This window comes from Symphalangus syndactylus, chromosome 1 (genome assembly GCF_028878055.3).
Source record: "Symphalangus syndactylus isolate Jambi chromosome 1, NHGRI_mSymSyn1-v2.1_pri, whole genome shotgun sequence".
NCBI lineage: Eukaryota > Metazoa > Chordata > Mammalia > Primates > Hylobatidae > Symphalangus > Symphalangus syndactylus.
In genome coordinates this window covers 111,054,919-111,068,366 of record NC_072423.2, presented here as the reverse complement: position 1 = coordinate 111,068,366, position 13,448 = coordinate 111,054,919, and the positions used below count along the sequence as shown (strand labels likewise).

The 13,448-nt window shown below is 55.9% G+C and overlaps 1 protein-coding gene across 3 annotated transcripts; it reads right to left on the bottom strand.

Annotated features, from left to right (window-relative positions):
* Positions 1 to 1,030: 1,030 nt before the first annotated feature.
* CAMKV (CaM kinase like vesicle associated) lies at positions 1,031 to 13,036 on the bottom strand. 3 transcript variants are annotated; one of them, XM_055276702.2, is made up of 12 exons: positions 12,838 to 13,036; positions 5,347 to 5,455; positions 5,098 to 5,229; positions 4,844 to 4,918; positions 4,492 to 4,630; positions 4,233 to 4,353; positions 3,996 to 4,071; positions 3,769 to 3,905; positions 3,524 to 3,602; positions 3,224 to 3,311; positions 2,823 to 2,934; positions 1,031 to 2,729 (listed from the first exon to the last, which is right to left on the bottom strand). In XM_055276702.2, the coding sequence occupies exons 2-12, from the start codon at positions 5,439 to 5,441 to the stop codon at positions 2,371 to 2,373; spliced, it is 1,413 nt and encodes a 470-aa protein (XP_055132677.1). In that variant the 5' UTR covers positions 5,442 to 5,455; positions 12,838 to 13,036; the 3' UTR covers positions 1,031 to 2,370. The 3 variants fall into 3 exon arrangements, with proteins under 3 accessions (XP_055132677.1, XP_055132674.1, XP_063492682.1); XM_055276699.2 differs by having other exon boundaries at positions 1,031 to 2,934; XM_063636612.1 differs by lacking the exon at positions 3,996 to 4,071 and having other exon boundaries at positions 3,769 to 3,897.
* Positions 13,037 to 13,448: the final 412 nt, after the last annotated feature.

The window sequence follows — 13,448 nt, the reverse complement described above, 5'->3', positions numbered from 1 at the left end:
GCGCTATGGTCCATAGTTCCCATAGACCAAAATACTCTACCCTCTCAGTCCTCAGTTCCGGGCGATTCTGGAAAGATGGACACATAGGCCCCAGTCCCTCAGGTCACCCCAGGCCAACCTTGGCTTCATCCAAGTAAGATATGACTATCCTTGAGTTTGGAGACAGTAGGGCCAGTACCCTGACTTTAGCTCTTAGCTCTCAGGAGGATCAGTTATGCTTGGGACTGTAGTAGGGTTGGAATTTTGGAGGCCCAGATGCTTCAAAGACTAGAGACTAACAAATCCTTTTTATTATTCCCACATCAGAGGTTATCTTTGAGGTCCTCACAGAGAGCAGCATCCCTGGTGAGTTCACCCAGGCCCACCTGGGCTGGAGTAAGTCAACTTTTGGGTTTTTAGGCTTAGTATCTGTGGCAATGTTACTCCCTCTACCCAGAAGAAACCCTGTGCATAGCCCCATAATATAAAGCTGATCTGCTCCAGCTGAAATAGACCCAGAGTGAGATTTCATTTGGGGCATAGGTGGAAAGCACAGGTGTTCACAGAAAGAAGGAATCAACACAGAGCAGCATAGAATCTTTGTGCATTGCTCACCCTACACCCTCTCCCCAGCTCAGGCAAGCTATCTTTGGCTATGAGCAGGGTCTGTCCTTGTGGTGGCTGGCCCAGGTAGATTCCAGCTCTATGCCTAAATCGAGAGTAAGGCTCCTTGGTCAACAGGAGTCAAAAACAGCAGCCCTTACTTGAGCTCTCAGCCCAGGGAGTATTCCTTGGTCCAAATGCAGCCCAAGACCCACTACTCACATGGATTTCTAGAATCCAGAAGACCCCCCCCCACCACCACCACCTTTGAGGAATACACTGTGGTGAGGATGATCTTCACTCTCAGCCCAAGAAATCCACAGGGCACTGTTCACTACTACTCCCAGCCACTACTTGTGAACCTGCTCCCAGCCTCTCCCCTCCCCACTGCCTTCCAGGGGCTCCTCCCCAGTAGGACAGAGGAAGCAAAGGCGAGAGGGTGGCCAGAGGCTTTGCAGGGTGATGTTTATTTGCCAGGTTCAGCAGGCACACAGTTAACCCACCGACCTTCACACACCAGAGCAGACCCACAGGCATGCAGGGAGAAGGACAGGACCACCACGGAGTGCCGAGCAACGGCGAGGACCAGTGTGGCTGCCTGTCCAGGCTGTGGTAGGGTCTGACAAAGGGCACCTGTCAGGAGCCTCCCTCAGGAAACTGGGGAGTTTAACTCTACTTCCTCATCCCAGAAAAAGCAACTCAATGTGGCTCTGAGGCACCTGGGCCTCTGATAGAAGTGAGCTGTAGAAATAGAGGGAGTTCCTCTTCATTTCATTGTTGAACTGAGCAGAAAATCTGCCCCTGTAAAGGGCAAACTCCCAAATCAGATTATGGGTTATTGCCATGCAGCAAGCCCCCTAGGGTGGAGAGGACTTGTGGACTGAGATTGTAGGGGGTGGGCATCTAGGAAGAGCAAGGAGATATCAGCCCTCCCTGTCTGGCCCAGGGTAAGGACCCAGTAAGGCTGGGACACTGGGTGCTGGGCCTGTACTCTGCCCTGCCAGGTCTCATTGCCATGTCCTAATTGTTCCTCCTTTCCCTTAGAGGCTCATGAGGCTCAGGGTACAGGGCCGCCCACTGCAGGACTCGGAAGGGCAGAAAATAACACAAATAACAGGGTCTTAGGAGGGACAAAAGTGGAAGCTTCTGCCCTCCTACTCATTCTCTCCACTCCTGAGGACCCCCACAGCTAGTGAGCAGTGTCCCTAGCCATGTGCCCAGTCTGGACTTAAACATACTGCCCTACCTTTCTGCATCCTCTATACCAGCCTGTATCTGCTCCTAGAGCAGCCCACACACCACAGGCACACACCTTCATGTGCAGGAGCCTAAGACCACTGACAGGGCCTCGCTGGAGGACCAGCTCTCAGGGCAAGGCCACCCAAGTTTAGGGCCTGGGAGAGTGTGGGACCTGTGGGACCTGCAGGGCCTGCCTAGGGGAATGGTGAGGCAAGAAGGGAAGGGGAAGGAGAGCAGGAGCCCCCTGAGTATCCCTAGAGCAGCATCCCACAAGGAACAGAAACTGGTGAAGCTAGCAAAAGACAGAAAAGCCACAAGGAATCCATGCAGGGGCTGGGGCCGGCCCTGCCACTGGCCTGCCCACCACTCACACACATACACACAGGAGACGAGACTGCTCTCCCGTGACCCCTAGGTATGCCCCACTGGGATGCGGGGGCATAGGGGAGCGAGGGCATCATGCCAGTGACTCTATGTACAGTGAGAAGCCCCTCATCCACTCTCCCACCCTCCTGCCCATCCCCCGCCCCCCCTGACCAGGCTGCCTACTCAGCTGGCCTCCTCCCTTTGAGACTCCTGGGCATAACCAGCAGCCTCTTCCCCTTTACTAGAGGGTGGAGCCTGGCCTGTGGTGCCCTCTGGGGCTGTGCTGTCCGGCTGGGCCATAGCCGGCTCAGGGGTGGCAGCGGCCTTGGTGGCCAGTGTGGCACTGCTTTGGGTGGTGGGCACAGTGCTCTCTTCTGTGGCTGGTGTGGCTCTCCCATCAGTGGCTGGAGTAGCGCTCCTGTCAGTGGCTGGGGTGACACTCCCATCAGTGGCTGGAGTGATGCTTCCATCGGTGGCTGGGGTGACACTGCCATCAGTGGCTGGGGTGGCACTTCCATCTGTGGCTGGGGTGGCACTACGGTCTGTGGGGGCCACATTATCACTCTTTGCAGCACGAGCAGCATCACCCTCAGGGGCTGAGGTAGCTCCACTCGCAGCTGCAGCTGTGGCCCCACCTGCAGCCCCGGGGGTGGCAGTGTCTGTGGCTGAGGCCAACTGGGCTGCAGCCGTGCTGGACTGCTCTGGTGCCCGGAGCCGTTTCATGAGGGTGGTCACTCGGACAGCCTTCTGAAAGGAGCACAGTGGAGAAAGGCTAAGGGTGAGGCTTGCTGGATCCATTGCTTGGCAGTGACCAAACCAAACTCCTTCCATAGTACCCCTGGCCACCTCCATCCACCCCAGGGCCAAGTACTCAGCTGCTCAGCACTCCTACTTAGGGTAATCACAGTGGCTACACCCACACCTGATGGCCTGAGAAAAGCTTGTGTGTGGCTGCAGGGGTGTGATGCAGGCAAGAAACTGAGTGCCAGAAGGAATACTTGGGATAGAGCCAAGAAGGGAGTTATCCAAGCCTTACCTTCCACTTGGCCCTGGCAAAGTTCTTTTCAATCTGGGCACAGACACCATCCTTGATGTTCTTATCAGAAGCAGCATTGCCAGAAATCCTGGAAAGGGTGCAAGTGTGTCTGGATCTGAGAGAATGAGCCTTTGTGGAGACTCTGCCCAGCCCTTCTATGAGGCATCCAGGGACTACCAGGCAGAAGCTCTGGGCTGGCCTGAGCTCTAGGTGCCTGCACCCCTTCTAGGCCTCAAAGATGGGGCTGCTAGGTGTGAGGGGGACCCTGGCCTCTCCCACCCTCCCCTGGACCCTGCTCACCACTCATGGGAGATGGCCTCTTCTGCAGTGATCCGCTGGTCTTGCTCAACCTCCATCAGCCTTGTGACCAGGTCTTTGGCTGTGGACAAAACCAAGGAGGGGATAGTCATGGGCACCCCATCTCAATGTCTAGAGGTGATAAATGGGCTGGGGGACAGAAGCAGAATACCACAGAGGAAGCTGAGAGCAGGACACCCTCCCCACTCCCTTGCGTTCTACCAAGTGCTGGGCAGGCACCTCCTCACCTGCCTGCGAAATATCATCCCAATATGGAGAGTCAAACTCATAGTCACCAGCCAGGATCTTGCGGAAGAGATTCTTGTCATGGTTCTCATAATCATCTTCTTCCACCTCCTCATAGAAAGGTGGGTTGCCTGAAAGACTGCATGGGGGAAAGGTCACACAGAAAGGCCACAGACACATGCCCCCACCCCATCTGACTGCAAGCCTGCTTGTCCATCTGTCCACTCACAGGATGTACATGATGACTCCAATGGCCCAGCAGTCCACAGGGCGTCCATACCGCTGCCGGCCTACCACCTCTGGGGCTACAAACACAGTGTCCATCTGCTGGTCAGTATCAGGCCTAGCCAGGTCCAGTACCATCCACACCAGCTTCCTGAGATGAGCACATTTTCCCCGTGCCCAGAGCAGCTCCCTAAAGGCTGCCCCCCATTATCCCCCTGCCCCTGCCCCACCCCCTGCTTGCCCAGATACTCGGGGGTCCCACAGGGCTCCTTGATGAGGCCATTTTCTAGCTTAGCCAGATGGAAGTCACTGATGACAATCTTCGAGTTCTTCAGCCGGTTGTAGTAAACCAGGTTCTCCAGCTGTGGTGTGAGAATAGCATGTGGGTGAGCAGAAGACACCACGAGGACCTTAGAGATTAGACCAAGGCCCTGAGGTGCTGCCCACCCCAGCACCAGCCCAGCTGCCAACTGGCCCTTTGACTCTGGCTCTGGCCTCACCTTGAGATTCCTGTGCACGATCTTGAGTGAGTGCAAATAGGCCACGGCCTCCAGGACCTGCCGTACCACGTTGCTTGTGTCTCGCTCCGAGTAGTAGCCCTGGTCCAGGATCCAGTCAAACACCTCCCTCCCCGTGGCCCTGAGGGACACCAGCCCCTGAGCCTGGCGTGGGCAGAATCAGGGGTAGGGCAGGAGCACTTGGGTGAGCTGCTTGCGCCAGGCAGCTGGCTGAGCAAGGCACAGGGACCTGGGACGCCAAGGGTCCAGAAAGGGGGTTTCCTTAGCTGCAGAGGGTGGGACAGGTGAAAGCCCTGGGTGCTGGGGAATCTTGGGTCCCCAGACCCACACTCACAGCTCCAGGAAGATAAAGTACTCCTTGCGGGTCACAAACACATCCACCAGCTGTAAGATGTTGGGATGCTTCACCCTGGCGACAGGGAGGGGAGCCAGTAGTTAGGACTGGATGAACCCCTGGGAGAGGCTGTGGTTGCCACAGTGGCCACAGCAGACTAATTGGCCAGAGGCTGGGACTGCCTGAGGCCACTTGCCCTCTAAGCCCTTCCCTGCTGCCTCCCACCCCGCCCCAATCCCAGGCCTCAAACTCACATCTTGAGGATGCCTATCTCGTTCTTGGCAGCTTTCCGCACCTTGCGGCCGTCCCGCTTCTGGAACTTCTTGCAGGTGTGCAGCTTGCCTGTCGTCTTGTCCTTGGCCCGAAAGATTTCACAGAACTCCTCACTGCAGCCGACAGGCACCCACTCAGGCCTGGCCTTAGCATCAGCTGCACTCCACTCCCACTTCCCTAGCCCCTGCCCACCAGCCCACCCAGCCCTGCCTGACAGGCCCGGCACTCACGTCTTGATGACCTGTCCCAAATCATATCTGTCAGTCACCTCCGATGGCTGGTTATAGTTCTTCTTGTCGCCCAGAGTCACACACCCAAACGGCATCGCCAGGCTCTAACCTGTAGGCACAGTGGGGTCTGGCTTAGCTGTACTACTCTCCACTTCCCCACAACATAGGGGCTGCTTTTGGGAGACCCCAACCTGGCTCAGGCCAAGCTAGGGGCAGAGACCATACCAGGAAGGGCTAGAGGATAGGCAGGCTCAGATCCTACCCCTGCTTTTCTGGCTAGACATCCAGCTACTCAGCTTGGCTACCTGAACTACAACAGCCTACATATGAAAAAATGTATTAAACTGATATATAAGGGAATAGTTTTGTATTCTATACACTCAAAAAAAAGACTTATCAAACAGTTTATTTAAATTTCAGCTATTTTACAGATGAAGGGGGCTATAACCACCCACCCACCTGCTAGTCATCTCTGAAGGTCTAGAGCTAACAAGTGTTAGTGGATACATGAAGAACGTGAGCACTGCTAGGAGAAGGCAACCTCCCCTTTGTAAAGCAATTTGGTAAAACCACTAAAGTCAAACAAACATACCCTATGAACCAGTAATTGCACTCCTAAATACGTGCCTACAGAAGTGCACACGTTCGTGCATCAGGACAGTCATACAATGCTCATAGTAGTCATATACGTAATCACCAAAAATTGAAAACAGACCAAACACCACCACCAACAGGATGTACTGTGATAGAGTCACACAATGGAATATTACATAGCAATGGAAACAAAGGAGCTACAGCTATACCCAACCACCTGGTGACTCTTACACAGTGTTAAGTGCAAAAAGACACAAAAGAATACATATAGTATGAGTCTATTGATAGACAGTTCAAACAGGCAGAACAAACCCGTACTGGGGATACAAACACAGCAGTAGAGCTATAAAGAAAAGCTAGGAAATAAGCAGAGTCAGATAATGGTGCCTTCTAAGAGAAAAGGAGGGGTTATGATTGAATCAGGACACATGGGGGGATTCTGGAAGACCTATTTTTCTTTTCTTTCTTTCTTTTTTTAGAGACAAGTCTCACTATGTTGCCCAGGCTGGAGTGCAGTGGCTATTCACGGGCGCAAGCCCACTACTGATCGGCACAGGAGTTTTGACCTGCTTCGTTTCTGACCTTGGTTGCTTCACCCCTCCTTTAGGCAACCTGATGATCTCTAGCTCCCAAGAAGTCACCATACTAATGCCAAACTTAGTGTAGACACCCAACTGGCATAGCACACGACAGCCCAGAGCTCCTGAACTCAAACGATCCTCCCACCGCATCTGGGATTACAGGAACCCGCACCATGCCCGGCTGTTCTGTCACCCAGGCTGGAATGCATTGGCATGATCACACTGCAGCCTCAACCTCCTGGGCTCAAGCGATCCTCCCACCTCAGCCTCCTGAGTAGCTAGGACCGGATCATAGGTGCACACCACCACACTGGCTAATTTTTTTGTAGATACAGTATTTCATTATGTTGCCCAGGCTGTCTTGAACTCCTGGGCTCAAGTGATCCTCCCGCCTCAGCTTCCCAAAGTGCTGGGATTACAGGCATGAGCCGCCACACCTGGCTTGGGTAAATTTTTTAAAGTTTACATACTGATGTACCCTCACAAACTCTTTTCTGGAAGAACACTGAAGGAAATAAGAGTTCTCTCCTTGGCAAAGAATTGGATGTCAAAAGGGCAGACATATCTTTTGTTTACTAATTTTCTGTGCGAATTTTTACTATTTTACTATAATAACTTCAATGAATTTAGTAAATACTGCACTCAGGCTCAGTGCTTGGGTGATTCCTCAGAGGGATAATCTGGGTGCCTCAGAGGGATAATCTGGGTGGAGAGGCAAGGTAAAGCTTTGGAGGCAGCACTAGGACTCCATAGGGAAAGATTTGCCAGGAGGTATGCAGGTGTACTGGGCAGGAAGGGCAAAACAAGCCTGATCCTGGTCCCAGCTTTCGGCTCTGCATATGCATGCATGCCCACTGGGGCCCACAGGGGACCTGGGCTGTCAGGTCCAGGTGCAAGGCCCCCAAACAGAGCAGATATAGCTGGCTCAGTGAGCACTAGGCACTCTTTACACCTGGGGCACGGTGTCCCACAGGTCTGCAACCCTGCCAATTACAGCCCAATCCTCATCTGTAGTGCTAGGTGGGCTGACTCCAGTGTCCAAAGGAAAAGGCACTCATAGCCCATGCTCAAAGGTGGGGGTGGGGGGTTAGTGACTAGACCTTCACAGATCTGATGCCAGGGTGTGCCTCCATAATACCCGGTCAGTGTGACACTGGGGCTACAGCAAGCTCTGCACTGACGCTGCGCTGAAATTGCTCTGCCTCTGCTGACTGTGCATGTTTTCCCTCCATGCCAATTAGCACTTGCTGTGTGCAGGGCCTGAGCTAGGGCCTGGGGGTACCTAGATGCTCCCCGACCTGAAGGCACTCACAGTCTCAAGGTAGTGGAGAAGGGAGGAGGCAGAGGAGGCAGCTTGGCAAGATGAACCCTGCCAGCCAAAGTCAAAGACCAGGACCCAAACAAGCCCCATGGCCAACCCTGGCTGCTACTTGCTTCCTCCCAGGCAGAAGCCAGCCACCAGGCTGTGATTCCCAGGAGTCACAGCCCTGGAAATTCTCCCTCAGATTTGCCTTCAGCATTAGGGAACAAATTCTATCATTCCTTCATCTGGGTTGCTTGGGCTCAGGGAATACAAACACATTTCATCAGCGTTATTCCAGGCAGGGTTTAAGCCGTCTTGTGAGGCACAGCAGAGGCAAAGGAGAGGCTTTGAAGATCTTCACTGACTGCATGTCTGCCACCATGGCCACAACCCTGCACTCCTCCACTGGGGAGAAGCATGTGGCCAGAATCCCATCCTCACAGCTGAGAGCAGAGACATAACCAGTTACCATTGCCGGCCACACATTTTCACACCATGACATCTGCGGGAGGGGGCCTGCAACAGTCATCTCAGACTGAGGGCCGTGTACTGGGCAGGAGGGTGGTACCTTAGCCTGCAGTATCCCAAGAAGGCTGGGAGGGACCTGTGCCCCAGCTCTGTTGCTTTGCTTACACCATTCCCTCTGGCAAGAGTGCCCTTCCCCCAAAAGCCTCCCGTCAGATTCCTATTTGTCACGGCAGAGTTATTTATAACATTTAAAAAAATTCAGCAACTACCTAAATGTCCAACAACAGGTGACTCGCCAGCTCAACTGTGTCCACTCAATGGTAGGAAGTGTGGGCACTGGCAAGAGCTCTGCCCACCTTGGCTTTCCTGTGGAGCAGCTGCCACATGAGCGAGGTGCTGAAAGCAGAACTGAATCTCTTCTTTCATTGTGATTTCTGACATCATAAGGTGGTTTGTGCAACACATTGTCCAAAACAATCCTGATGCTCCAAGGCCAGACTCAAAATGGCCCTTTTCTGAGATACCTTCCACAACCTCCATGCCCCACCCCCCACCCCACTCCAACAGCTCCCAGCTCTGCCAGTGTGGCGTGGGTGGGAGGTTTTGTGCATGACTGTCCCTGATCCTGGCCCCAGCTTTCGGCTCTGCATATGCATTCATGCCCACTGGGGTCCAGGGCTGGTCATGGGGGTCTGTCTCATGAAAGGCACAGAAAACTAGGCTTCTACCCCGTAATGTCAGCCTGGAGCCATGTCCTGCAGCCTCAAGGCTGAGATGGGAACAGATCTGTCTCCCCTGCCCCCTACTGTGGCTGCCCAAATTTCAGCCAGTCACTCCTCCTCCTCCTCCTCCTCCTCCTCCTCCTCCTCCTCCTCCTCCTCCTCCTCCTCCTCCTCCTCCTCCTCCTCACCAGTCTAACTATACTGGCTTGGGGCCCCAGACTTGGCCCCAGGGCAAAGAGAGGAGAAAGAGGGGCCTGGCTTTCAATTAGCACCTTGATTCCCTCTGCCCACCCCCACTCCACCATCTGCTATCCACTGTTGCTCCCTGGGAGGCTTCGGGTGTGTGCACCAAGCCCTGGGCACCTGCTTGCAACAAAGGAGACCTGGGAGGAGCAGCCAAGGGACAGCTCTCAGAAAGAGAGGAGGCCAAGTGGAAGGGGTTTGTATTTCTCACCCCCATGGCCCAGACCCAACACCCAACAATGGAGAGCTCTCCTCTCAGCAACACAGGATCTGAGCTCTTCCTCAGGTACATTTAGGCCATGGAAGGGCATGGGAGCTCCGCAACAGCTGTTTCCCTGGAGACATGGCTCCCACCACTCTCTGCAGAGGAACTGAACAGTATGCACTACGGGCTGCCCAAAGGGAGCTTGTGGGGAGTGCAGGCCCTGGTGCCGCCATTGCCCTCCAGCTGGCTCTCATGGAGCCTGAGAGCCAAGCACTCCCCAGTTACGTCCTGCTCCCAGGGCCTGACCACTGGGCTCAGGGAATTGAGCCTCCAGCAATCCTGAGGGGTGCTCTGTTGGTGCCCTGGTGATAAATGGTCCCCCAGGGACTCTACTGCATCTTTAGGCAAGTCTGGCCCAGGGAAAGCCCAAACGGGACAAAGGCCAAGAGGTCCAGAGGCCCCACATTGGGGTCCTGTCCCCTCTTCCGCTGAGATCATCCTGGTTCAGGCCCTACCTTTCATAGACATAAACAGAGTTTCCTGCTACCTTGGTTCCCTGCCACGTGGGGCTCCAGAGCTTGCAGTAAATCTAGGGAGGCCAGGAGGGGCCCAAGAGGCCTCCAGCTGCCTCCCAACAACTGTAGGCAACACCTCCTAATTTAGTGGCAGCTGTGAACACCAGCCTGCAGGCACCCCCTCCTCTCTGCTGCTCTACTCTCTCAAGGGTTGGGGCTGGGTTTCCTGCTGCAATGAACATGCTGAAGCCCAAGCCCTGCTTAACTCACAGCTGAGGTGTCACCCACAGAACCAGGGGAGCTGAAGACCTCACTCAAGGTCTGTTAGGAACAAGGGCCAAGCTTCTAGACCACCATCCAATTGCTTCAGGGGACCGGTCAAGGTGCTGCCCTGACTGAGCCTCAGGCTCCAGCTAAATCATGGTAGAAGTTCCTACAGCTGAATTTTGCCCATCTAATGAGGGAGTATTGTGGGGAGGTCTCTCCAGTCTTGGGGGTGGGCATGCAGTCCAGTGCTACATCCCGACAGTTTAGCTCTCAACATGCAGGCAGAGCCAAAGGCTAGCTGTCTCCTCCCAAGCACTTGGGGTCCAAATCTCTGAACCCCTGAAGGAGAATCCACTGGAGGCTCTGCTTCCCTGTGGGTGGAGGAGGGGAAATGCAGAGGAAGGCACTAGAGTAAAGGGTTGCTATGGTGATGGAAGTTTTAAAACAAGAGGAGGGGGAGGGGAGATGTGTTGGTCAGGTCCCTTCTTCAAGAATTTCCTGAGACTTTAGCCTGGCTCCTTCTTCAAGGTTCTGTGACCCAGGTCCCCATCAAGAAAGGGGAGGTGGGGAGATGGAGAGAATTTAGAAAAAAGAGAATGGGGCAGAGACACAGACAAAGACAGAACCTGTGATGGAAGAGGAGCAAGGAGATGACAAAGTAAAAGGGACACAGGCACAAAGGGCAGGAAAGGGGAGGTGGACAGGAGTTCTGAAGGGGGCGGATGGGTGCCCAGCAGAGCCCTAAGGCCTCCATGGCGATGTGCTCTAAATCCCTGGGCCAGGAGCTATCCATGGTACCAGGACCTTCGAAACTGCACCCTCCTGTATCCCCCAAACATACACTGGACTTGGCGTAGGAGGCACAGCCAAAAGGAGGCCAGCTCCTTGGAGCATGTTGGTGGGGAAGAGGCCAGCTGCTGCAGCCCCCCAGTCAGGACAGTTCCCAGCCCGTCTCTCTGCCATCACGGCAGCTTAAGTAAAGCTGGTCCAACATGTTGAAGGCAGATGCATAGGGGGATGGAAATGAGGCTCGGATGCCTGGCTGCTTCCCTTTATAGTCCCTCTTCTCAGTTGGCCCAGCTGTACTTAGACCCTCCCAGCCAACCCCTCCCCCATCTGCTATCCTTTCCAGGCTTTGGGTCCCCAGAGCCCCTCTTACAGCTCTGCTTAATCCCCTCTCACCAACCCCCAACAGCAGATCCTGCCATGAGTGCCAGAAACGGCACCACAAGCAACCCAGAAACAGGATAACTGCACAGCCCTTCCCCACCCCATGCCTCAGTTTCCCCAAATGGAAACCATGGAATCTGGCCTTCTCCCAGGGCAGAGGACTGCTTGCCTGCCTGTGAGTGGTGGCCAGGGCATGGGGCTGGAGAGTACGGCCATCAGAGATATGTGAACAGCCAGCCTAGGAGGGCACCTGAAGGGTCCACACCAAATATTAGAAAAGGGAGACCCTTGCCCCACCCTGGAAACCAACTTGACTCTGAGTGGAGACACCAGTTCCCCAGTTGAGGAAACTGAGGCTCAGAAGTCGCTGGAGCTGCCAGGAATCAACTCTGAGGGTGGGGGAGGGCACCAGGTCTCTGAAGGTAGTTCTGGGGGCTCAAAGCCTGGACTTGGGGGTAAGGGGAGTACAGCACAGGGACTGGACTACTGCAGACTCTGAGCTTTTAGTGTGGGACAGAGGGCCCTGATCCTTAGGAAGGAACCTGGTGGAGCAGGCTCTGCCTGGGAGGTGCGGACAAAAGCAATTTGGCAGAGCTATGCGGGGAGGGGGCTGGGGCTCAAGAGCCCAGGGTCTCTGCCAGACAGTACAAGCTGGGGAAGGCAGAAGCTCACGCTGTCACTATCCCAGCCACCTCCAGCCAGGGGCCCTGCTCCCCACCGTGGTGCCACCCTGACCCCTTTCTCAAGTGCTGCTGGCTCGCCCCCGCTGGCACAGCAACACACATGCGGAAAGCACACGTGTGAGCACCAAGCCCCGCACCTCCCAGCAGGAACATGTGCGCCCCCACCCCCACCGTGCACGTGGGTCCATGCACTGGACCCCCGGCTGGCCCCCAAGTGAAGGCTTGGAAGCTGAATTTTGGCTGGGGAGCTGCTGGTCCCCAGGGGCTTGGAGCTTCCTCCCCCACCCCGCGGCAGCCCCGCCCAGCCCCCTCCGGGTTGTCGCCCATAAAGAACTCTCCGTTGTCATGGAAATTAGTGACTGCTAAGCGGGAGGGAAGGGGCCCGGGGACAGTTGGGAGGGGCTGGAGGCGGCTCTGGGAACGGGGAGGGACGGCTCAGCTCTCGGCCCCTATCCTCACGGGGGACCACGAATCTTCGAGGGTTAATCTTTTCATAATTCCGAGCCGCAGAAGCTTCCCCCCAGAACCCCCAAGCCGTCCGAGGTAGTGGGGAACTTTAGCCCGACCCCGCACTCCGTCCCCCAAATCTGCAAAGCCCGCGCGCTCTGACCCCGCCAGGACCTCGAGCCCTCGCTGCGCCCCCGCACACTCTGCATCCCGAACCTCGAGCCAGGGAAACAATCCCCCAAGGCCCCACAACCAGCGTTCGGGAAGCGCCCCCAGCCCGGCCCGCCCCGCACCTGCAGCGCCGGTTGGTCACAGGGAGGAAGTGATCGCGGGCTCAGCGGGGCGCCGAGGGCTCCGGGGACGGCGGGCAGAATCCGCTCCGAGCACGCGGGGCAGACGCGGCGCCAGATGCAGCCGCTTCGGCTAGCGAACCTCCAGCATCGCCAGCCGCTTGCCGGCACCGGATTCGCACCCCGGGCCGGGGGCGGGCTGGGGGCGGGGCCTCCCAACCGGCCCCGCCCCGACCCTGGCGGAGCCTTAAGGGCAGAATCCCACTGGAGAGCAGGCGCGCGCGGGATGGCAGCGGTGCTGGTGGGCACTGCCCTGCTTAGCCCTGGCCAAGGTTCTCAACGGCTCCCTTAGGCCCTCAGCCTGGGGCCGGAGGAGGCCTCCTATGCCCAATGTAAGGGTTGGGGAGTGGAAAGTTGGGGGTAAGCCTGAGTCCTGGAGCTGCATAGGATCGCTTGCCAGTCATTAGTCTCTAGGGAACCGGGGCTTTGCCCAGCTCCCCGAACCCGACCCAAAGGCAGGACCAACTTAGAAAAACCAGATGGGCAGTCGGGCTAGGGCAGGCTCCCCTACAGACTGGCATCCCCTAGTTAGGAGCAGTAAACACACAGAGGTG

What these genes read in the sequence shown, in the direction of transcription:
- CAMKV (XM_055276699.2), bottom strand. Translation starts at nt 5,441, where the DNA reads ATGCCGTTTGGGTGTGTGACTCTGGGCGACAAGAAGAACTATAACCAG. An exon ending in GAGATAGGCATCCTCAAGAT is followed by an intron (nt 4,919 to 5,097) that starts GTGAGTTTGAGG and finishes CCCTGTCGCCAG; the next exon opens with GGTGAAGCATCCCAACATCT. An exon ending in GGATGATATTTCGCAGGCAG is followed by an intron (nt 3,603 to 3,768) that starts GTGAGGAGGTGC and finishes TTTTGTCCACAG; the next exon opens with CCAAAGACCTGGTCACAAGG.